Genomic DNA, 25,103 nt, shown 5'->3' with positions numbered 1-25,103 from the left:
AAAAAATTAAACATAATTTTAATTCAGTTCTTGCTTTTTCAATTTTGATCTTTTTTATAAGTTTTTTTTAAACCAAGTAAATTTGTGTACTTAGATATTTAGTTCATTAAAAAAATTATATTTTTATCAGTGTTGTTTTCTCCAAGATTTTTTTTATTTTCGTCCATTTAAATTATTATTTTTTTTAAGATTTTTATTTTTTTATTTTTTTATTTTTAATCTTATAAATTTATGTTTACAGGAATCAAAATTTTAAAAATACACACTTAAAAAATTAAAAATAAAAAAATCTTATTAAAACTAAAAACATATTTAAATCATAAAAAATAACAAAATAAATTCAACCCAGCGGGTGTCACCAAATCCTGCCGGATCACCAAATCAAGTTGCCCGTTCATTAGGTCGAGTGTCTAAATTTTAAATTTTAAATTTTGTTAGCTCACAATCTTCTCATAATTCTATCAGTTATATTTATGTCATTATTTTGAATTAAAAGAAATAAGTTTGTTGTAGTAAAAAAAATTATGATAAAGGATACTTAACAAGAAATTTTTCTTAATAAATCAAGGACCTTCTTAGCAAATTTTAAGGAAATGTACAACTCTTCTAACATTTTAAATAAGGAACTACTGAAATCACAATCAAAATAAATAAAATACTTAATCTCGTCACATTTGAACTCAAGCTTATACAGAGAGTAATTCACTAATTTAATAGCCGAAGATTAAAAATAATATATGAGATATAAATTAAAAGCTATAAATAATATTGAATTTAAAAATAGATTCATTATTTGTTTTAATATGATTAAATATTAATTTAATATAAAAATTTATTAAATCTAATTACGTAAAGACGTTAGTCATTTTCTATTATGTTTTATTTTATTTTAAAAGACGTAAGTAAATTAACATCTCATAGGATTTAAAATATGTTAGTTATTTATAAATTATTTAAAATTATAAATAGTTGCTTATAAATATGTAACTTTAATGATAAGTTATTTTAAATTTAATTACATTGGTTATAAAATAATTTTAAATATAATTTAGTTACGTATTTATAAACATATATTATAAAATACTTTTCATCAATAATAGGATATATTTTTTAATTATAAAATCCTTATTTTTAACTATTATTGTTTACTATTCATGAAATTATTTTAAAATATGTAGCTTTAATTATAATTATTTTAAATTTAATTATCTATTTATAAAATCATTTATAAACACACACACACACACACACACACACACACACACACACACACACACACACACACACACACACACACACACACACACACACACACACACACACACACACACACACACACACACACACACACACACACACACACACACACACACACACACACACACACACACACACACACACACACACACACACACACACACACACACACACACACACACACACACACACACAGATATATATATATATTATAATATACTTTTCATCAATAATAAAATATTATTTTTAATTATAAAATACTCATTTTTAAAGTATACTATAACATTTTCTTATAAATTTTATTGCTTCAATCAAATTCTCATGTTTTTAAAATTAAACAAAATATTGTCTATAACATTTTTTTAAAAGAGAAAGTAGAATATTATTGCAAAGTGGGTCTTTCAAAATCTGTACATCAACTTTTATAAAATATAGGAGACTTGCTGGGAAAAATCCTCAACCAATATCCTCTCTCATTGTAAGAAAAAGCCAAAATTTCTAAATTATGTGGGTCATAGTATATCCCACCACCCTTCTTTTAGTGAAACATAGATCATGAGCTTCCATCATGTGAGTTAATTCTCTACTCTCTTATATAATAGCTAGGATGTAGGCTGCTTTAAGCATGTGTCTTCACTTCCCCGCCATCTTGCATGTGTGTTGACAGTTCGTTTCAAAAGTTATAAGAGAAATTTGTAATATGATAGACAGCAGTTCAAGATATTACATGCTGAAACAAATCACTTTTGCTACACTATATATTACTATTATTAGGTTCATAGTAGTGTGCTATGAAGTATGTAGGTATTGTTATACGGTTTTACCTTGAACGTCAATCCCTCATTATGACTCCAAATTTAATTTGTTCCAACTCCCTTACCGTTTAAGCTAGAAATTTACAAAGATGATACTGCATTTCAAATTCTCAATCTCAAATGTTTCTGTTTACAGTAAATACTATTTATGATTATAATAGGGTAATAATAATTAATATATATGTCATGATTTAGGAATCATAATATATAGGGTGATGTAGGTGTGGGCAATGGTGTGTGCATGCGAGCAGAGATTTGCATACAAAGGCATGTGTGCATGTGCATGCATAATTATGCGTGCGTATGAATGTGAATGTTGATATGAACTCGAGCAAGTGTTTGCAAATTCTCACAACCCAATTTAATTTACAATTTTTGCATTTGCGTAACTTCTGTGATGCGACATGCAATGTCAGATAAAATAGTATGTTGCAAGCTATCATATAGGCCAAAAATAGATTTTCTTTTTTATTGGTGGTGATCGTGGTTCCAACCTGATGACTCATTGTCATCGGACCAATATCCTCTGGGCATGACCACTAGTGTTGGATAACTTGTCCCTATTAGAAGGGACTCTCCACCCGATAAAACATGTATTTTGTTTTGAGTGTCATTGGTTATAAATCATCATAGGATCTATTTCTTTCCCCGATTTTGGAAGAACCAAGCTGTAAAAGAGAATATGTAATTCAATCAATGGGACATGTTAGCTCAAGTGAACCTACATAAAAATTTAATCAACGATTATTATTAATTATAACTTTCTCAATGACTGACTTCAATTCAAATGAACTTTACATAAAAATTTATTCAACGGTTATTGTTAATTGTAACTTCGATCAATCACTGACGTTAGTTTAATTACATGACCTTTACTTTTATGTGGGTGTGTGAAAATCTAAAGTCTCAGGACTTATATAAATATTTTTATATGAGAAGACCAACTTTGTGAAAACTGGTAAATTTTATTTTGATAACTAAAAATGATTTTTGAACTAAATTATAATAAAAGAAAATAATAAGCTTCAAAATTAAAGAGATATATTTGATTTTGGCTGATGATTAATTCCAATTTCTTTAATTCATAGCATGATCTCTCTGTTAAAAAAAAGGATGATCTCTCTCGTTCTAATGGCATGGTTGATTTAAGAAGAAAAATGAAAGGAAAAAAAATAGATAAAAAAGAATAAAAAAATAATATGATTTTATAAGTTGTTTGATAAGAAAGAAATGAAGAAAAAAATTATCTTTAGTTTATTTAAAAGTAAAATTAAGTAATAACATAAATATCTTAAAAAATCAACAAGGATTGATGTAGTGGATAAGAAACAAAAATTGAGTCTTGAAGTTTATTTAGTTCCGATAAGTCTTCAGAATTTAACTCATCTGTTTTTTTTTTTCTAATAAAAAAAATATTCTTAAAAATAAGTATAAAAAATAAAGATAAATTAATCATTTTATTTCGTAGAAGTAATCTTTCCTCTTCCTTCTGTCTATTTTTAAATAGATTAAAGAAGTTATGACTCTCATGTATTTTTGCATCTTTCATTTTCTCTTGATTCCTAAAGCGAAAACAAACAGTAGAAAAAACTATTTTATTATTATTTTTCCGGCATTCTTTATTCAGTCCTTCCACTTTCAGTTTCAATTAAAGCTTAAGTCTATATACTTTTAATTATTTTATTTTGATCCTAATGTAACACTATTTTTATAAACATAGTATTTTTAATTATAATACTATTGCATCAAAGAAAATAATATTTTATTAATTTGAAAATTGTAGTGATAAGATTTGTGTGACCAAGATGTAAATAAGCCACATACACATATTCGTGATTGTGAGTGATAGATAAATTGAACCGGAACCTGGGTGGAAACTCGACAGGTTCTTACATTTCTGAATTCTGATAGCTCAACGCGCGATTTGACATTTGTCGTGTCGCCGCTCAAGTATGCAGTTTCTAGTTTCTACTATTTATGAGCTTATATTATATGACTTTGATCATCGAGTGGGTAAGTAGATTAAATGGTGTAGAGTTGTTTTAGTTTTTTGAGTTTTAATATATAGCTTTGTTAAATATTTAATTTTTATTATTATTTATAATTATTATATTTGACTTAAACAAAATTAATTAAGATTATCAAACTCGAGAGTCTACGCAGACTCATGAGAGTTCCATAGACTCAACTCGTATACTCAACTCGTAGATTTTAAGAGTCTACTTCATATAAAAATAATAACAAAATATTTATAAATAACATACTAATTAAACATTTCAACAATATAATAAAATAAAACAGTAAATTATAAAGTTCTGAATATTTAAATAATCAAATCTAGTAATAATATATCACTACTAGACAATAACTTGTAGATGTTATAATAGTGGTAGATTATTCTCATCGAAAGTTTGATGTTATTAGAGAACGAGAGTTTGATATTATTAAAGGTGAAAATTTTGTATTTGAGAATAACACACTAAATGAAGATATGTTGAATGCTAAACAGACAGAAAACAATAAAAAATGACTTATATTTTGGTCTAATTTTTTTAACTTGTTAACTCATTGACGTGGTGATAAACTCGAGAGTCTACCAAGTTTACTTAGAGTTTATAAAGTTTATAGAGTTTATCAAGAATCTACTAAAACAAAGAGTTTACTCAAGAGTCAACTCACAGAAGACAAATGAACTCGTAAACTCGTAAGAATTAGCGAGTTAACTCGAGAGTTTAATAACCATGAAATTAATTATTTTCCATAAATAATTCACATGGTTTAAACAAATTATGCTTTGTTCTTAATTTGGAATGAACGATTCGTTGAGCCAATTCCCCAATCCGCATATAGTTATGGAACTGCTTAATTTGCAGGCTCCTTTACCATTTGCTATCCAATTCATTCATGCATGATGAATCAAGGAGAAGCCACCAAAGTACCAAACACATTGCACATGCAGTTTTGTTTTTATTTTATGTCTTAACCTTTGATAAATAATGATATTGTTGTTATAGTTATTATTATATTATATATAGTCTTACGGATAGATAGTAATAATGTCAAATGCATCATGATGTTATATCAAGATAATTTGGGAATCGCCATTATAATAACTTTAGTGGGCAAAATGGACTGCCGACTGAAACTCCTCCATGTTGAAAAGTCCGGTGGACCCTGCTAACGGCATCAGCTAATTTGGATCATTATTCAGTTCTTCATTTCTCTTCGATGGTATGTAGTATGTTGTAGTTCTTCTTTTCTCTTCAATGTTATATATAGTATACTAGTGTGTGGTATATGTGCGTAGTTTGTGCTATATGTAGAATTGGATTTTTCATTAAAAATACTTGACATTAGAATTTAGAGTGTTATCGTTGTGGAAGGATTTATTAGGAGTGTTTAACTGTTTATGACTCATTTTGTCTCACTAGCCTGCTCCAATTGGAAAGAACTTTGTCCAGTTCAGATTTAAAAAATTAAATTTGATGTATTTTAAAAGTAAGTTTGGATTATGTTTTAATCGTCTCAACTCATCTCAATGTCATGTATATTTTTTCTAAGAGTAGTTATTTTAACTACTATGTATTAATAATACAACTTGTTGAATTAATAAATAATATTTTATCTTACATATTATATATATATATATATATATATTAATATTATTTATCTTAAAATACATATTATAAAAGTTACTTTAATTGTTTTTGTATAATTCTTTAATTATACTGTTTAACTACATATAATATTAAGGTTTGAGATGGCAAAGATGTTGATTTAAAATTTTAATCTTCATTTCCATAACTGTTAGATTTTATTGGTAATTCGTTACACTATTTTTTTGTAATTTTTATTATCATTATTATTTAAATTATTTAACTATTAAAGTAATTAGTTTATATTTTAAAATAATAACAATAAAATCTTCAAAATTTATTATATATATTATGAAATTTTTTTATAAAAAACGTAACTGTAACTAGTAGTGGGCATAAGTATATAGTTAGATACTCATCCGTCTACATTCATTTAATAAAAATTGAGTAACACTCGTACTTGTATTCATACCTAATAAAAAGTAGATATTTTTTGTCAAAATCAAACTAGTTCGGATTTATTTGTCATATCTAATTAAAGTTAATATATTATTGATATGATAATAAGTTGAATTTAGACATATAACCCAATGATGACTGTTGAATTTAAATTATTAGTTTCATTACACTTTTACTACCTTATCTTAATTGTATGATTTTAGTACCTCATATCAATTGTGCGAATTAAATTTTTTAAATATCTTAATTGTATAATTTTAGTCCCTTTATCAATCTTCCATTAAATATTTAATAGATCTTTCGTAATAACACTAGATTATGAAAAATAATCCTCTTCATTTACTTGAATTTTCTAGTAAGAGAGATGGATATAGGTCTTGTGGGCCCCACTCAATCTCTTAGGAGACTAAAATCACATTACCATTCAATACTAAAGGACTAAATATGTTATTAAATCTAAGGGATGTTTACCTAGGTTTTTATTTTTGTTTTGATTTTCTAATCATAAAATTGTCACGTTATTATTAATTTGCTTCTTATTTTTAAAGATTTATACAGAAAATAGAAAACATAAAAAAAGTTAATTTTAGTGTTTCCTGCATGAATATTTAAAAACAACAAATACATAAATAGATTAAAAACAATATAATAATTTTATAAAAAAAATTCAGAAAATAAAAACAAAAATAAACGCTAGTTTTTGTTTTATTTCTCACATCAGGTAGATTCAAACCTAAGCACGCCCTACTTTTTATAGGAGAAGGATCGACATAAACGAAAAGTCAAATCCATCCTCCCAACGTACCTGCCTAGCTGCCAGGTCCATGGGGAGTCCAATAACAAAGCCATAAAAATAAACGATAGTACGTAGATGATCATGCTTGAATTAAGACCATAATTTTCAGCGTCATGTCTTAAACAACTTACTAGTATCTCACAAACTTGTAAATAAATGAAGCCAAAGAAACCACGTCTCTAACAAAAAGGACGAATAAAATTATTTTCGCAAACTTTTTCTTTTAAAATCAATATTAGTATTTTGTTAAAGACAAAAAAAGAAGTTTCAAATGCATGATATACAACTAAAACTATATCCCCACTACTTATTGTTTGATGATTGAAAAAGAAGAAAATGGTGTCTGCACTGGGTGTGACTTGTTGAATCCCTATCATGCTGATGATGACCCAATATCCTACACTAATAATTCGTTTCATGATCATCTTTTAATTTGGTGGATCTTACTTGTTATTCACATTATCTTATTAGCTTTCCAATATAAATTATAATTGATACTAAACATTGATTCATATGGGCAGACCGTTGAATAAGTAAGCTTGAATGTTCTTGGACTCTTGGTGAATGGCTGCCCCATCGCCACTCACTCAGAATTTTGCACTATTTGTTGTTATTTAAACCGTACAAATTTTAATGATTTTTTAATTTATTATTTAATATTTTAATTCAGATAATTTTTTAAAGGTTTTTAATTCAGATAATTAAGACAAAGAGACAATTAATTTTATTTTTGTCTATATAATATATTTAAAATTTTAAGAAAGATTAATTACCATCTTTTTAAATTATCTATGTCTTTGCTTTATTTAATTCTTATATATTTTATACACTTATTATAAGAGCATCTTGTTGATATAAACAACTCAATTATATCACCTTAATCTTAAACAACTTAATCAAATTTATTTTCGATAGGTATTTTTAGTAATAAGTTGTTTAACTTACAAATATTTTATTTCTCTTTTCTTATATTTAATAAAAAGTTAAGTAACTCATGAGGAATAGTTGTAACACCCCTAGTTCCTATTATGATTTTGATTAATTTATTTGTAAAATTATGAAGTAAACGAATTAATTTAAAAAAATTATTCAACATTTTTTTTAAATAATGAATAACTTTTTGTCATAAATTTAAAAAATGTTATTATTGGAGATCTTTTAAAATGATAAATCATATTAAGATAATATTCGTTATACGTAAAATAAGATGTCCATCAACATCATATCTTTCAATAAGAAATAATTTAATTTATCAAACACTTGATTTTCAATAAATCAATACAAAACAATAAAAGCTCTTTTTTACATTCTCGATAATACATCGTTAAACAACTATACTATACAATTATAACACATGTTTACATTCATGAAATTATAAACTTAATATATCTAAGTAACATACGAATAATGATAACAACATAAGATCGAAACCTAATCTACCCTCCTTTGTACAAGAAAAAATTGAGACCTAGAGTAGTGACTCAAAGAAAGCTCAACCCTTGTGAACTCATTTCAAAACTCTTGAGTTATCATCATCGGATCCTTTTTATTCTCGAACAAGTGCAACTACCTCTTTAGTGCTTGTCACAACTTTTTCATTTGATCTTCGTTGTTGGCATCAAGTCCTTCCTCTTTCTCTGAAAAACAAAAGGTGTATGGAATTAGTCAGTCATCTCCTCTAAAACTACAAACAAACAACCTTATGGCCAAAAATATACATACTAACCATCACGATGTGGTCCTCTCATGGTCTCACTCATAATCTTATTCACATTTATAACAAATTCTTAACTTATCACATTATAGGTTTGTTATCACTGGAACTTTCAGAACTCAATGGTCTTACACAATTTAAGTTGGATAACTGTTGAGAGTACACCCTCACCATGATACACTGGCTGACTCTCACCAACCGGCTATATCTTGCATTTGTTGGGATTGCTAAGTCAACATTGTGGAAACGCAACCACACCCCTAAGAAATAGCAAGTCAACGATCCATCCCTCAGGTACCACTCTGTGGGGTCATCCAATCTCTAAGGACTAATTTGTTAACAAATTTCCCCACTAAGATTGTCCTTTACAAGTTTGTGTGGGCTCCTCTATTAATGGTACCAGACGACAGTCAACTAAACGATATAAGCTCATCAACACATCATGATAACTGATGTGCATAAATAGATTATGTAATTAAAACATATAAGGATTAGTACTATTCTTCCTTTTTTATTGCTTCTTTTTGTGTGAATCATTGGAATTTCAACTTCCTCTGAGTTTTTATGCAGTAGGTGCCTTAAACTGCAAATTCATATTGTTTTGATGTTTTTTTATTTTGCAGAGATATAGACAAGGGATAGGAAGAGAAGTTGAAGCCTGAAGATTCACGATCAGTGCACCAGACTAGCTTAGCGAGCTATTGTCGATAAGCGAGAGGGTTTCGCTTAGCGCGAAGAAGCAGCATGGAGAATTTCCAGTCAAGTGAAGGTGCGCTTAGTGCCCAACCAATTACTCGTGCTCAGCATGTAGTCGCGGAATCTCAAACCCATGAAAGGTTTTTAAGAGAAAAATAGAGAGAAGAAAAGAGTTCATTTAGAAGAATAGAGAGCCCTAAAGCTTGAGCTAGAGGAAAAAGACAATCATTGGAAGCCCATTCTCTTCCATGGATTCACCTTCATGACAATGAAGGGCTAAACAGCCCTAAAGACTCTTATTATCTATTTAATCTTATTACTAGTTTCATTGTTTCTTCTTGCGTTTATTTCCATGTATTTGGTTTGATCATCCATTTATATGCTATATTAGGGTTTAAGCATTGGGAAATGTGGTTAATCTTTAAAACTTGGAAGAACATCTAAAATACTTCATTGCTAGGGATACTGTGAGGTAGTTTAGCCGAATTGTACATCTCTATTAATCATGCAGTTCAACTAGTTGTGTTCTTGAGGGATTAAGAAAAGGATTAGGAGAATTAGACTCTCTCGTGTGAGGAATCACGGTTAGAGTACTTTAATGGATGTAGGTGATAACTAGAGTATTATTAAATAGAGAAAAATTAACCAAATTACATCAAGAGAAGTTTCGGTAGGAAGCCCCCAACACAATCAACTCCTGCATTCACTTTTCTTCGCCAGTCTCAGTGTTTGTTTTCTTTACTCAATTTTAGTTTAAAATCACTTTATCATCTAATTTGCAAACAAAAATGATTTACTTAGCTTTCTCCAATTCATTCGTCAATTGCACACAAATTGAATACGTACTAGTTTGAGTACAAACAAAATCCCCACGGAAAAGATACTCGATTTTACCGTTTTAAAAATACTACTTGGAAAAATTGATGCACTTGCCAAGGGGTTAACACATCACACGAAGATTAACATCTTCCCTACCATCTGAAGTGTTCAATCCATTGTTACCCCATCCTTCATAAACATAACACAGATAGAGCTCCGCACACAACCTCTCCAAAGCTTGCCTTCACATTTAGTGATCACAAAGAGATCATATTTCTCAAACAATGTGTTATCCTCATGACGATCTCGTCATGTTCTACACGGTCTCACCATGACCAAAATGGGAAAAGGCTTTCCCCTCTCCCTTCGTACTCACAGACAAGTGTGATCTTACAAACATCAAACTCAATTCATGAAAACATGTTCATAATGCACCACAACAACATATCACAATCCATAACAATGCCTTAAAGCATTCTCACCCATTCCATGAATTGGATTCATGCCCCCATCCCACATTTTATTACATTTTATGTTAACCTTTTTTCTCTCAATATTATGCGGGGTTTATCATGAAGCAAGGAACTTAAGACTCATTCTAAGTCCACTTCACAATAATGTACTCTCATGTGCAAAGGTATCTAATGTTTACTAAGTCCAAATAAGTCATTAAATTCCCACTCTTGCTAAGTTTTTATTCATTGTTCATCATAATGAACCTATATTCATACTAGGTTAGAATCCTAGTTTCTACAAATGCACTCATGCATTAAGTCCATTTGCCACCCCCCCCCCCCCTTTGAAGGATTTCATAATCCTTAGTCACACAAATAATTTTCAAAGTCATCATACAAACACACACCAATCAAGATTTCCAGCACACAATTTTCCTGAGGATCACAAGTCCTCCCTGTCTCCAATTTAGTCATTAAAAATTCAATAATATCAATTAAAGTGAAAGAAAATTATACTTAAATCCATTGAACTCAAACTCATAGATACTTATTAAAAGTAGATTCTCTTAACATAACCTTAAAACTTATTTGTGCAACTCATAATTCTCATACATTAAAGAAATTCCAATTGAAAATTCATTTGAAAGTCATTCGTACACATTCTGCAGGGTTCCATGTTTAAGCCTGGCTCGACCTATGCTTAAACTTGGCTCGACCAACGCTTAAGCTTGGTTCACCCCACGCTTAAACCTAAATCTAGTAGCTAAACTTCTTTTGTAGGCCATTTCGCTTAAGTTTGGTTCAACCTACGCTTAAGCTTGGCTCTCGCTTAAGCTTGGTTCTAGCCACACTTAAGCTTGAAAACCAACAACCTCATTTTCTTGAAAGGTCATTTCGCTTAAGCGCCATGACTTTGCAGAACTTTTAAAAAGGAGTTTTTAACTTTCAATGGCTTCCATAAACAAGCAAGAAAAAGAACAAATAACTCCTCCATACCTTAAGATCCACGCACAAGATCCACGCACAAGATGGAGGAAAATGGATGCTCTAGGCACTTAGAACCCAAGACACTATCTTTGAGCAAGCCCAAGCCAACATTAAAAGAATCACTTCCTTCTTCCTTCTCAAACCTCATGACTAGAGTAGAGAAAATGACATTTTCTCCCTCTCATACCCATGACACATCCCTACACAAATGAGTTATCCTCTAAAGTTTTCTCTCAAGCTAGATATTTAGGAACTTTGCTTCAAGCTATGGACCATTAAGCTTTAGGGAGTTTAGAAATGAGTTGACACAATTTGATGTGGTGATTTAAGGGTGAGTTGGCTCTGCAAGAAAGACATTTGTGACTAAATTGTCTAGGGAAGAGTAATTAAATCTAATCTCAGACAATGCTAATCCTACACAATGTAACTTTATACAACACGAATTTACATAATATAAGTTTGCACGGTATAAATTCTACACAGTCCAAATCGTTCTCAATTAACTCTAAACTTTTAATAGATGTTAGTTACACTAAATTAATAACACAAATAATTAAATGATATTTCACTTAAGATTAATTTTCTCAAGAAAAACATAATTAACTATTTACAGATTATAAATTTACAATGTACAAAAACTTTGATTTTAATTAAAGCTTTTCATTAAAACTTGTCACATGGAAAATAATGCACGTATAATTTATTATTATTTTTTCTAAATCACTTAACTCAAATCATCATAATAATTAATTTCAATATCAATTAAGTTTTTGCAGAGCACATAAACACAATTTTTACTATAGTCCAAGATGTCAATTTTTAGGGTGTTACAATAGTTACTTATATAAATAGCTCTCTTTAATTTTAATCAACTTAAAATCACATGTCACACATTAAAACAATATTTTTTTAACAACTCATCAAGCAATTTCTATTATATATGTTATTAATTAAAATGATAATAATAAATGTGAGTTAAGAAGTTAAAAAAATATATTCTTATATTATAAATCCTAAACTCTAATTGAATGAGACTATGTTAAGGAATCATATATTTTTTAAGAATTGTTTTCTTAATGAGAGCATTCTCGGGAGTTATTATTATTCTCGTTGAGTCGCATGTCCTATTCTAGTATATTATAGATTAATCATTAAATTTGATTTTAATTTTTTGTTTTGGATATATTTCATAATTATAATTTAATATAACTGCTAGTTTAAAAATAATATTTTTCGACAATCTCAAACCACTTTCCTTTGCATATATAATTTTCCTAATAGTTTATCTTTGTTAATCTATAATTTTTTTATCTTTATTTATAAATTGAATTTCAATTTTTTTAAAAGAATATCATTAGTTAAAAATAATATTATATAATAATATATCTTTTTTTTTATCATAAACTTATAATATAATCTATATATTCAAAATACTTATTTATTAAATGATTAGTCTAATTATTATGAAATGTTGGATATCATAAAAATGCAATATTAATTTTAAAATAATTGTAAATTTTCTTATAAAACTTATTAGATCTAAATCTTTCTACAATTCCACCACACTTTTTATTGGCTCTAAATACTTATTTATTATAACTTATAGTTAAATAAAAAAAATATTTATCATGCATTGCACATGTTAAAAGAATAATGTTAGATATAAATGAAGAGATTGATTATATTTCTTTATTTGTAAATTAATTTTTAAAATAAATAGATAAAATGAAAATAATATTAATTCAGAAATTGAAAAATAAAATACATATCTTAACATTTACAAGAGTAATGGTAACACACCTACCATTTATTTAAATTTTTAAAATTTTGGAAAGCATCTTGAAAACTTTTTAATACTTACCTTAACATTTACAATTACAAGAGTAATGGTAACACACTTTCATCTTATTTTTCGACGTAATCCCACCGTAATTTTTATTTAAAAATTATTATTAATTTTAACCGTGGTGTCCTTAAAAAGACTATATTATAGCATGCGGATGAATTTACATAAATTTAGAATTGTTTCAGTTTAATCAAGTAATTTTAAATTCAAGTTTTAGATTTATTGTCTACGATTCTCCTATCCAACTGGAGTAAATATATCTTCTATATATCATACCTATAATTTAGACACCTAAAAAGTATCAAAATAATCACCGACATCATCTCATTATATAAATTATAATATAGTTACATTAAATGAGTGTGTTCTTAGATATTTCATTTCATCTCATAATAAATATCATGATAGAAGAAAAAATAAGTTTCAGTGTAATTTTAATTTTTAATGTAATATTAATTAATTTTTTATTTATTCCCTAATAATATATTTTAGAATATTACTGTTGTGTTGGATCATCTTAAGACTTAATTTAGATTATTATTGTTGCACTCAAGGAAAGCAAAGGCTACAATTGAAGACCTTGAATGAAAGCAGGAGACATTAGAATTTTGATTTTGATTCTTGCATGCCAATTGTCAAACCATGAATTGGGCTCCTCTAAAGTGCACAAATCCTAACCATTTAATGTAATCAATGATTTAAATTAATACACTTCAATTAAAAGTCACACATCAAATTTTTTACTTTTAATATAATAAAAATTATTAATTAAAAGAGGAATGTGAAAAAGCATTTAACTAGTTAAAAGAGGTGTGTTAGCTTCCCCACCGATTTTGACGAAGTTGCAGGAAGGGGAAACACTATTTGTATATTTTATTTGACAGTTTCAGACGAAGCTGTAGTGCTGCTTTGGTTAGGGAAACTCCTGAGACTCAAAAGCCAGTATATACAGGATTGGACAATCTTCTCCAAGGTTAATCTTGTGATAAGGGTTTACAGAGGGAGGTAGAATTCTTCTGGTAGAAGATAATGTGTTGTACATTTATTTGTTTTTGAGTAGTGTGCTTGTGTAAATTTTGAAATTCAGTGGAATTTCACCACAATTGATACAAGCAGTGACGCAATGTGTTTCATTAGGTAATCCAGAATTTAAATTTTAGTTAATTTGATCTTTGCATATAAAATAAAATATATTGAAAAATAATATTCATTTCAAGTGTGCTCACAGTTTTAGATATTTTCTTACTGTAATTTCATAAATTTGTTATATTTTTTCATTTATTTATATTTTTTTAGTCTATGTAAAAATTGAAGATAACACTTTTTTTAGGTGAAGATAACACTTTTGTTGACACGGATAAAACAGTTTCCAATAAATTTAAAAGTATATATTAAAAATTGTGTTCAATAATTTATTGTTAAGATTTATCAAATAAAATAATTGTAGTTGATTGATTAAAGGAGACTGTTTTTTTTCTTCAAAAGTCCCGTACACAAATCAAGTTTCGGTGTACTCGCAATTTAATGCGTAGATCGAAAGATGTTAACGTATGGATAATGATTAGTCTAATTATTATGAAATGTTGGATATCATAAAAATGCAATATTCATTTTAAAATAATTGCAAATTTTCTCATAAAACTTATTAGCTCTAAATCTTTCAACAGTTCCACCACACTTTTTACTATTTTTTCTATTTCTTTTAGTATGACAAGTATTAAATATGATTTATACTTTTAAGAAATTGAATATATTTTTATTCAATATTTTTTAAAAAGTAGGAAAAATTATAAGAGGAATAAAATAAAAAATAGATAATTCTATAAATTTTAGTACCTACTAATGCTTTTAATTACTTGGTCCTTTTGTTGTTTTTTAATAAAATTATTAATTAATTTATAAGAATTAATAAAATTAGAAAATTTAGTTAATAATATTATTTATTTTCTAAATTTATATGTTTTATTAATTATCTCTAACATTAATGAGTTATATTCTTAATTTTTAAATATTTCTATTGAATTTAATTCATTTAATCTTTAATAATAATAATAATAATAATAATGATAATAATAATAATAATAATAATAATAATAATAATAATAATAATAATAATAATATGCTTTTGCCTTAATTGTTATTGACTATACATATAAAAATATAAAATATTAAAATAGTTTTTTAAAAATGCTCTGCATACAATGAGACAAAGCTACTTTCTATCATAACATCTTCAAATTTATAAAAATAAAAACAATGTCATTTTGATCCATCAATATTTAGGAAATTAGGTATGGCTAAGATAAAAAAAAAATTGAACGAATATTTAAATTTAAATATATGTAAATATTATGTATATGTGGTAGAAAGTTTGGATTGTTAAATAGATGAATTAGCAAAAGCTATGCAGAGCATCAAAGTTTTGAAAGAAAAAACAAAATAAAATAAAGATGTGAACAAATAAATTAATAAAAGTGCCAAAAATTTCAAATATTGTAAATATAAGTAGTATTTCAATTTTTATTTATTACAATTTACACCTAAAAACCTGAAATAATACATTAATAATATAAGTTTTAGGCAACGGCCTATACGTATTCAAATATTTTGGAGAAATTTAAGTAAACAATTTAGTTAATTAATAAGTTACTCGAGAAAAAATATCACATGACAGTTTATATTATATAAACTCTTTTTTCATATTTTAATAGATTTTATTACGAAACCTAATGACAAAAAAATTTAAAAAAATGTTGTAAAAAATTTATAAGCTTCATCACACATGTTTAATATATATGTAAGGAGGTGTTTTTTTTCCAGGAAAAAAAAGAACAAGATTGCTGAAAATATAAACTTGAGAATATCACATTTTCATATTCACTACAAGTTTTGTAAAAATATTACCAAGAATATAAAATGCACAAAATTTTCTCGCTGCTTATTCTCACGGAGAAAGGTGAGTATATAGGATTTTAATAGGAATAAAAGTTATTTTCTACAATAACTTCCTACTCCCACTTCATTGTTCTACATTTATTTTTTTACTTTTATTTTTAATTAAATAATTTTTTAACTATAATTTTTAAATAAACATGTTCATAAAAATAATATTTTCAGAAATATGATTCCCATAAATAAAATTTCATACCTTAAAAAATAAATTTCGCCTGAAAGTTTAGTAATTGTTGAATTATCTTATTTCCTTCTCATTATCTTTCTTTAGGTTGTCTTTGAAATCATTTGATAACCCTTCTTCGGTTCTTCCAAACCAAACTAATTAAAATAATCTTCCAAATTATTTAATTAATGTCAAATCATTCTATAAGTAACGTGGCATCTTCCAAACAAAAGTTTAATCTTATAATTATTTAATATCATATCAAATTCTTGCAAGTTATCTAATGCAAATCATTACAAATATGATGTGACTTTATTTCAACAAAAGTTTGTTATTCAAAACTATTTAGTATTAATTGAATCATATCAAATATTGATGTTACTCTTCGAATTGAATGACCGATACTTTTGAACAGGTTTGAAAGAATTATTATTATTTATTCATTATCAGAAAAGAAAAAAATACAGACCATAAGGATAACAAAAAAAAAACTACGTGCAATTAGTAAAAAAAAAAATCCTCTAATATCACTTTATATTCTATGTTCCAATCCTACTCACATTTACCTTTAGTATTAATCATTTTAATTATTTAAAAATATTACATTAATACATATAGTAAAGAAGATAGTTGTAAACGTTACGATACTAGAGGTACGTATTTAGTACAATATGAAAAAATCTAATAATTTCCAATAGTAACTGGAACTGCTAAAAAAACTAATTTTAAAAATGATTATAACTATAACTTATGGTTATTTGAAGTAACTTATTTTTATTTAAAAATAGATAGTTATATAAAAATATAACTAATTTTATAAAAATGATTACTTTAAATAATTTATTTATTTGATTTTAGGTATAAATTATTACATAAGCGAATATATAACAAATTGATTGATATTTTAAAAAGTAATTATAATTATAATCTAATTATGAGTATATTTACGTAAATACTGAAATGAGGAAAGTACAAACGCTGCTTATTGTTCTCGCTTGGCTTCTGAATCGTGAGAAAGTCTCACGTTCTAACTTCTACGTCTATTACAGACTACTGTAGTATAGCTACACGTGGGCTCTTTTGTATTTGCGTGGACGGAAAGTCATCTTCTATTAACATCCCATCAGTTTTTCAGATCCATCCGTTCATTTACCACCGACTTTTCTCACCCCCTTAGATTTCATCCACGTGTCCATTGTGCAACCCACCAATAGCATACATACAACACGCCCATAATCATCATTCCACAACAAAACTCACCCTATTATCTACTACTTAACAAACATTGTTACCACAAATCCCCTATTTGACAAACCACAATTACTTGTTTGATAAGCAATAAACCCAACCCAAACCTTTCATTGGAAAGAAAAGCATATTTCCATTTCGGTATATATACATGAATATGATTAATTTGAGTGAAAACGCTTGGCACACAAATAAGGAACGTATATGGTTCTTAATTAAGTTTGTTTTATTTATTTAAGAGTGTATTTTATTGGTGTAATGGCTTTTCTGATTCAAAAGACAGAGATGGGGTGTGAGGGGTTGTGTCGGCCACCTTCGAATTTATCTCTTCATGGAAGCTCCGCGTGGCGGCTCTATCCCATGACACATGAAAAACTCATTCTCTCGCTGCACATAATTAATATTTTGCTTCTTCTTCGCCCTAATTGCTAATATAAAAATTAAATACTCTTATGTTTTAAAAATATAATACACTACGTATATTTTTTTATTAAGAGTTTAATAGATGCAGATTATCGATATAAAACTGTCAGCCAATCATATTCTTCGTAGGTAATATGAATTTTAAGTTATTTATTATAAAATTCCATGAATTAACGATTCTAAATAACAGTGTAATAATTCTATACACTGTTAACACATATATTAGCTTAATTTATAGAGTAAATAATGCACTAAACAGTATAACGAGAATCTATATTATCATTTAATAATAAATTAAAGCTATTGTTATGACAAATTTATTAATTTTTATAATTATTTTAAAAACTATACGAGTAATAATTTTTAATTAGTTGAAAAATTGAAAAAAAAATAGATTAATAATACATAAAATTTAATATTTTAAAAACTAAATTAAGTTTTCTGTAAGTTAAAATTAATACTATATTTTTACTTTCTATAAATGTTTTAATAAACACATGAATTAATAAAATTAATTTATGAATATACAAAATTAAAAATATAAAAAAAATACGGTCAATCAATTAATTTGTGACATGAGATAGCATAGTAGTACTATAAAAAAAAAAAACCTTTCAACTCGATCTAAATTAATTTGAACTTTTATTTTACTTACATAATTTTCTTTTCGTATTTCCCATATACTCCCACTCAAGTCATAGTAGTCAATGGTCATTTTCCATCTTCATATAAATAGAACGAATACACCCACAACATCGTTCTGTGGGTAAACAAGTGTTTCCTGAGTCTGAACGGAATCCCACTTAAAAGTCGTTCTCCTTCCTCTTCGCAGCTGTTATATAGTACTATTTTCATTTCATATGTTTATGCACCTCTATATATACATAGACACATGTAAATGGTTGCAAAGGAAGATAAGATAGGTACCAGCTATCACATAGTTTATTTAATCCGTTATATGCCACCTGATATATAGGCATATTAGCTAGTTAGGTAGGTATAGTAGTTTAAGTTAATTCAACCATGGAAGACAGGGATCACTGTTGTTCCAACAATTCAACGATGATCACAACAACAAAGAAAAGAACGGGTAGAAGAAGTCCAACATCGGATAAGCTCAAGAATCAACACCGCGAGAAGCAGTCGATGAAACCTTACCGTGGAATAAGGATGCGGAAGTGGGGGAAGTGGGTGGCGGAGATCAGAGAACCCAACAAAAGGTCGAGGATATGGTTGGGTTCTTACACGACACCCGTGGCCGCCGCACGTGCCTACGACACCGCTGTCTTTTACCTCCGGGGTCCCACCGCGCGCCTTAACTTCCCCGAACTCTTGTTCCAGGACGACGACCAGGAGGGCAGTGATTCGGTGCAGCACGGCGCAGCAGGGAACATGTCCGCTGATTCCATTCGCCGAAAAGCCACGCAAGTCGGCGCCAGAGTCGACGCTCTCCAAACCGCGCTTCACCACCACGCGCCAAGTACCAACTCTCTCAATCTCAAGCCCGACTTGAACGAGTTTCCAAAACTCGAAGAGCTTCAAGATTGATATAAATCAAATATCAATATCAATCAATATATTTAATTTCCTAAGTTCTTTATTAATATATAGTTTTATGTGTGTATATATAGATGATGATGCCTCGGAGTTGGGGCTTGAAACTAATTAACCCCTTCCCTTCCCCTTAATTTAGATATATCCCTTTTCTTGTTTTTCCGTATCTTCAATCATAATATCAAATCAAAGAAGTATTATTATTTTCTAGGGTTTTTGCTAATTGATATATTATTATCATATGGTTTTGATACGGTGTAACGTAACAATTACTAACATATTAAGTGGCCAGTATTCGTGGTGAGATAGAAAGATGTTTCATGATTCAATATTATTCTTCGTTGAGTTCACTGTTTTGTTTGGTGCTGGAGAATATATCTTTTTCTTCTTCTTCTTTCGTGCAAAAGGGGAAGGAGGAGTTAAGAATTTCCGTTCGTTCAGATTCTTTCTCTTTAATTTATGGGCTTGGGTTTTTGTGTGAAAAGATTATTCGCTTTATTATTAAATGTTATCTTGATGATTCGGTGGATCTAATTAAATACGTGAAGGCGCAAATCTTGAGTGTGGATATTAAAGATGGGAGCAGCTAGCGGTGGCCCAGCGTGCGAGGGACATTAAAAATAAACAGGCAAATACAAATGTTCAGTTTGCCGAAGTGGATAAAGTGATAAGGCAGAGTAGAAGCACCACAAGAAAGAGAAGTAGCTTCTTGTGACCAGGTGGTGGACACCACACAAAAAGAATATAAAAGAGTTGGTGTATTGTTTATACTATTTTTTAAAAATATTTTTTCCTTCTATAATAATTTTATGATAAATAATATATAAACATTTATTGTATAAATTTTTTTAAAATAAGAATGGTCAAGACTACTCGCAAGAGGGAGGAGGCTAGTGTATCTCAATATCTCACTTCTCACAGAAAGAGTGAGAGATTGTCGTTTGTCATTGTCATGGAAAAGTTCAGCTTACAGATGGCCTTGTTTATCTGAGATTGATATACACCGTTGGTATAAGAACGCAATTGGCTTCTTTAATTTGTTATTTGTGTTGTTGAAATAATAACTTCTGTCTTTCATTTCTTTTTGAGAATAAATAAATAAATTTAATCTTAAATTTGGTGTAAAATATATATAATTTGTTCTCAGAGTTAAATGTAATATTTCTAGTTAGCATGAGAATGATCCGTATATATATAATGTTATCTTCCACTTGAATTGGATTCTGTGTGCATAAACATAATCCACTGACGTGTATATATATATATATATATATTGCCTTTCATAAATTACTGGTGAGTAGAAAATTCATGAAAACTTCTTGAGCACATGGAAATCATTAGTTTATTAGGAGGGTTTAATTTCTTCCACCCATATTATTATTTCGTAAGAAAGAAATTATGCATAGCATAGGTATTAAGGTTGAAAATGTATTTTTAAATAAACTACTCCAAGTACATTAATTCGTCCACTTTTCTCGTCTCTCAGTTGTTGGTACCACATATTTATCCTTCCTCATCTTCTAATAGGTTAGTCTTTGTTGGTATCGATTCTCATCTATAAACTTGAATGGTGGCAGGCTTGATATTTTCGTCGGTTTGGCCAACATGAATGAAATGATTTACAGGATGCATGTATGTTAGCTAAGAAAAAAGCTAGTGTATTAATTAGGAAGGTCCAAAGTGAAAATCATTTGGTGGATGCTGACTTTTGAAGGAATATGCAATATTATATAAATATTATTTCAGTGAGGTATCTAAGTTAAGGGGTACCTTTAATTAAGAGTCCATTGACATAGATGGAGTTTAGCTTAAAAGGAGAGACCAAGGAAAAAGGCTATACCTACCTGGTACCAAGAGAGCCTTATAGAGTGGATTTGAAGTCATGTTTAATGGATAGCTAATTTTCGTATGCACATACCTGAATGTTGACTTTTCAATGAGTAAGCATTAATTGATATATCGGTTTAATTTCACATTTCGGTGACGAGACTCTCGGTCAATATACAGGATAATTGTTAGAATCCCTGCTCTTCCATAACCGACTAAAAAAGGAAGGATTTTTTCCTGTTGAGGATAGGAAAATCATGATCCAGCTATGGGACTTAATTAAGCTATGAAACCTCTGACCTTATCCTATTATTTTCTGTTTATTAGACAAATAATAAATATTATTAATGTACTCTATGGGTTTTTGGGTAGTTGGCATTAACTAACCGGTTATCACTCCCCACACGATGTTTTGGTGGACATCATGGACAATTATAACCTCGATCAATACCATTTCTTAAAAGACACTAAGCGATGTATGAATAGGTTATATTCCATTCATCATACACTTTCTAAATAGACATTGACTTTAGCATTAGAATCCTTTTTCAAGTACTAATCCCGTCATTGAAGAAGGACCTTGGAAACACATGAACACGACTACTCATAGATCGAATTACGAAAAGTCTAATAAGAACATTCAGTGCCCACCATGGGCTGAAGTGAAATTTCCTTTGGTCACAAGAGTATATGGTAGCGACTAGGAGTTCAACATTAAGGTCAATTACCATGGAAGAAAGTTTGGTGATGCAAGATTCAGACAACAATTAGAGGCTCTTCAAAAGAAAAACTCAAAAGAGATGACTACGTTACAACAAAAACAAGAAGCAGATCTACAAACTTTATGCCAACAAAACAAGACTATCCAAGCCCAATTACAACAGTCACAGGCAGACACGCAATAGACAATTCCAACCCAAAGTGTAGCAAGAAAGCACTCTTCACATGACACCAACCTCATGCAAAACACGATCAGATGATTCCACCAAAGATCTCAAAGTCAACCAGTCGAGTTACGTCAATGACATCCCTTTGTCAACAGAATTCTTGATGATCCCCTTCCTCTTTGATGGAATTCAAACATTGATCGATATAATGGAGCCATAAATCTTGATGAACACTTAGAGGTGTACATTCTACAAGGAAGTTTATATGCTAACGACGATGTCATTTTATGTAGTGTCTTTCCAAGTTCCTTGAAGGGACCCACACTAACATGGTGGCATCAACTTCCCCTTTGGACGATCAACTCATTTGACACACTTGTTGAATGTTTCGGTGCTTAATATGCCACATGTCGACCTCACCAATCAACTTGCGACAAACTGATAATGAGTCGTTACATGATTTTATAGGCTGATTTTCACAAATTGCGGTTAGAAGTTGAGATCTCAAACCCGAAGTCGCCCTTCATGCCATGATAATAGTGCTCAAGCCAAAGGCGTTCGCATATAGTCTGTGTAAGACAAGGCCAACCAGCATGGGTGATTTGAGATGTCGTGCAACCGACTTTATCTAGATGGAGGAGTTGTTTGAGTTCCATGATAAAGTTAGAGGATACCAAAAGAAGCCTAATTCTCACAAACAGAAACTAAAGCTTGTCAAAGAGAAAGATTTCAAAAGGAATTTCTGACAACCGGCGTATGCAACATATACCCCCCTTACGGAAAGTTGAGCACATATTTTGGAGGATGCATTCAATGCAAAAATACTAGCACTACCACCACTTGTAAATTCCCATAGCCAGGCCAAGTATACCAAACAATGTAGATATCAATGGAACTATGGTAATTCTACAGAAGAATGTATAGTTCTGAAGGATAAAATTGAAGAGTTGGTTCAAAAAGGATGTTTAAATGATTTTGTCAGAGGAAACAACTATAACTGTGGCAGTTATAGAGAAAGAGGCAGAGGTGGTCGCAAAGGCGGTTTCAGAGGTGAATATTTCAAAGTTTGGGGCAACAATGACCAACAACCTATAAGAGAAGGTGAACAAAGGCAACACGAAAATCCCCCAGGTGCAGTCCAAGTGTAATTAATACCATTGTTGGTGGTTTTGCCGGTGGAGGTTGTACAAACTCCGCTAGGAAACAACATCTCATAACTCTAAAAAAAACATCAATGCAGTAAGAACAAAAGAGTTTCCACCCCAATCTCTACCAACAATCACATTCCCAGATGCAGACTTCATCAGAAATGATCCAACACAAGATGACCCAATGGTGGTTACAATTGTAGCAGTTAGATGCTCATGAGTGCAATGTAAAGAGTTGCAAGATTGAATCGTACAATATGGTGAATGACAAGAAAAACAACAAAGCATCAATCTCTACTATCAATTTTGTTATCACCTCATCGGAGGATCTTGACTCCTGATTAGATTTTAAAGATCGGTGACCAACCCCAATTAAAGACATCGAGCCTTTACAAACCGATAGGGAGTCATATAAATGCACCAAAATTGACAAGCAAATGGAGGATGCAATATGAAAAGAAGTAGAACATGAGGTTTTGAGCAATGCCGACTTGTTTTCTTGGAACGCGTCCAATATGCCAGGCATTAATCATAATTTCATTTGCCACAAGCTTGCAATTTTCCCTGATGCAAAACATGTAGCTCAAAGAAAACACAAACTTAGAGAAAAGGGGAGAAGAGTTGTAGAAGTGGAAACCAACCAATTATCGAAGGCCTACTTCATTCATGAAGTATACTACACCACTTCGTTAACCAATATGGTCATGGTGAAGAAATTAACTTGAAAATGGTGGATGTGTGTGGATTACACTGCCTTCAAGAAAGTTTGCCCCAAGGATGCTTATCCTTTTGCTTATCATCAACAGATTAGTTGACAAGGCATGTGGGTTCAAATTACTCAATTTCTAAATACCTACTCGGGCTACAATCAAATCAAGATGTACCCACCTGACCAAGAAAAAACAACATTAATCACTAGTGGAGCAAACTTTTGTTACAACGTAATACCTTTTGGCCTCGAAAAGTTAGGTGCCACACATCATAGGGTTATGGATAAAGTTTTCTACGCAGATGATATGATAGTGATGTCACTCTCTCATGATCAACACTTTCGTGACTTGGTTGAGATCTTTTAAGAGCTAAAAAAATACAACATGAGGTTAAACCCTAAAAAATGCACTTTTAGGGTTGGAGGAGGTAAGTTCTTGGTTTTTATGTTAACCTACAAGGGGATAGAAGCAAATGTAGACAAGTGTGAAGCTGTCATAGCAATAAGGAGTCTATAAAATGTGAACAAATTCCAAAAACCAACAAGGAGACTAGCCTTTCTCTCGATCTCTCTCTTGATTCTTACCAAAGATGGCAGGACCATTCTTCAAGCTATTGAAGTAATCACATAATGACTTTGTTTAGGATGAAAAATGTGAGAAAATGTTTACAAAATTCAAGAATTTCTTGGCAACTCTTCCAATTCTAACTCGACCTACACCAGGTGTTGAACTCTTACTTTACTTATCT

The 25,103-nt window shown here is 29.5% G+C and overlaps 1 protein-coding gene across 1 annotated transcript; it reads left to right on the top strand.

The window, feature by feature from the left end:
• The first annotated feature begins 18,974 nt into the window (after window positions 1-18,974).
• On the top strand, window positions 18,975-19,993 carry LOC114385330 (ethylene-responsive transcription factor RAP2-1-like). Its single transcript, XM_028345360.1, has one exon. It carries the CDS (start codon window positions 19,253-19,255, stop codon window positions 19,775-19,777), a length of 525 nt encoding a protein of 174 aa, XP_028201161.1. The 5' UTR covers window positions 18,975-19,252; the 3' UTR covers window positions 19,778-19,993.
• The last annotated feature ends 5,110 nt before the right edge of the window (window positions 19,994-25,103 follow it).

Source organism: Glycine soja, chromosome 14 (genome assembly GCF_004193775.1).
Source record: "Glycine soja cultivar W05 chromosome 14, ASM419377v2, whole genome shotgun sequence".
Taxonomy (NCBI): Eukaryota; Viridiplantae; Streptophyta; class Magnoliopsida; order Fabales; family Fabaceae; genus Glycine; species Glycine soja.
Note: the sequence above shows the minus strand (reverse complement) of the source record. Positions and strands in the feature narration are given on the sequence as shown.

What these genes read in the sequence shown, in the direction of transcription:
- LOC114385330 (XM_028345360.1), top strand. Translation starts at nt 19,253, where the DNA reads ATGGAAGACAGGGATCACTGTTGTTCCAACAATTCAACGATGATCACA.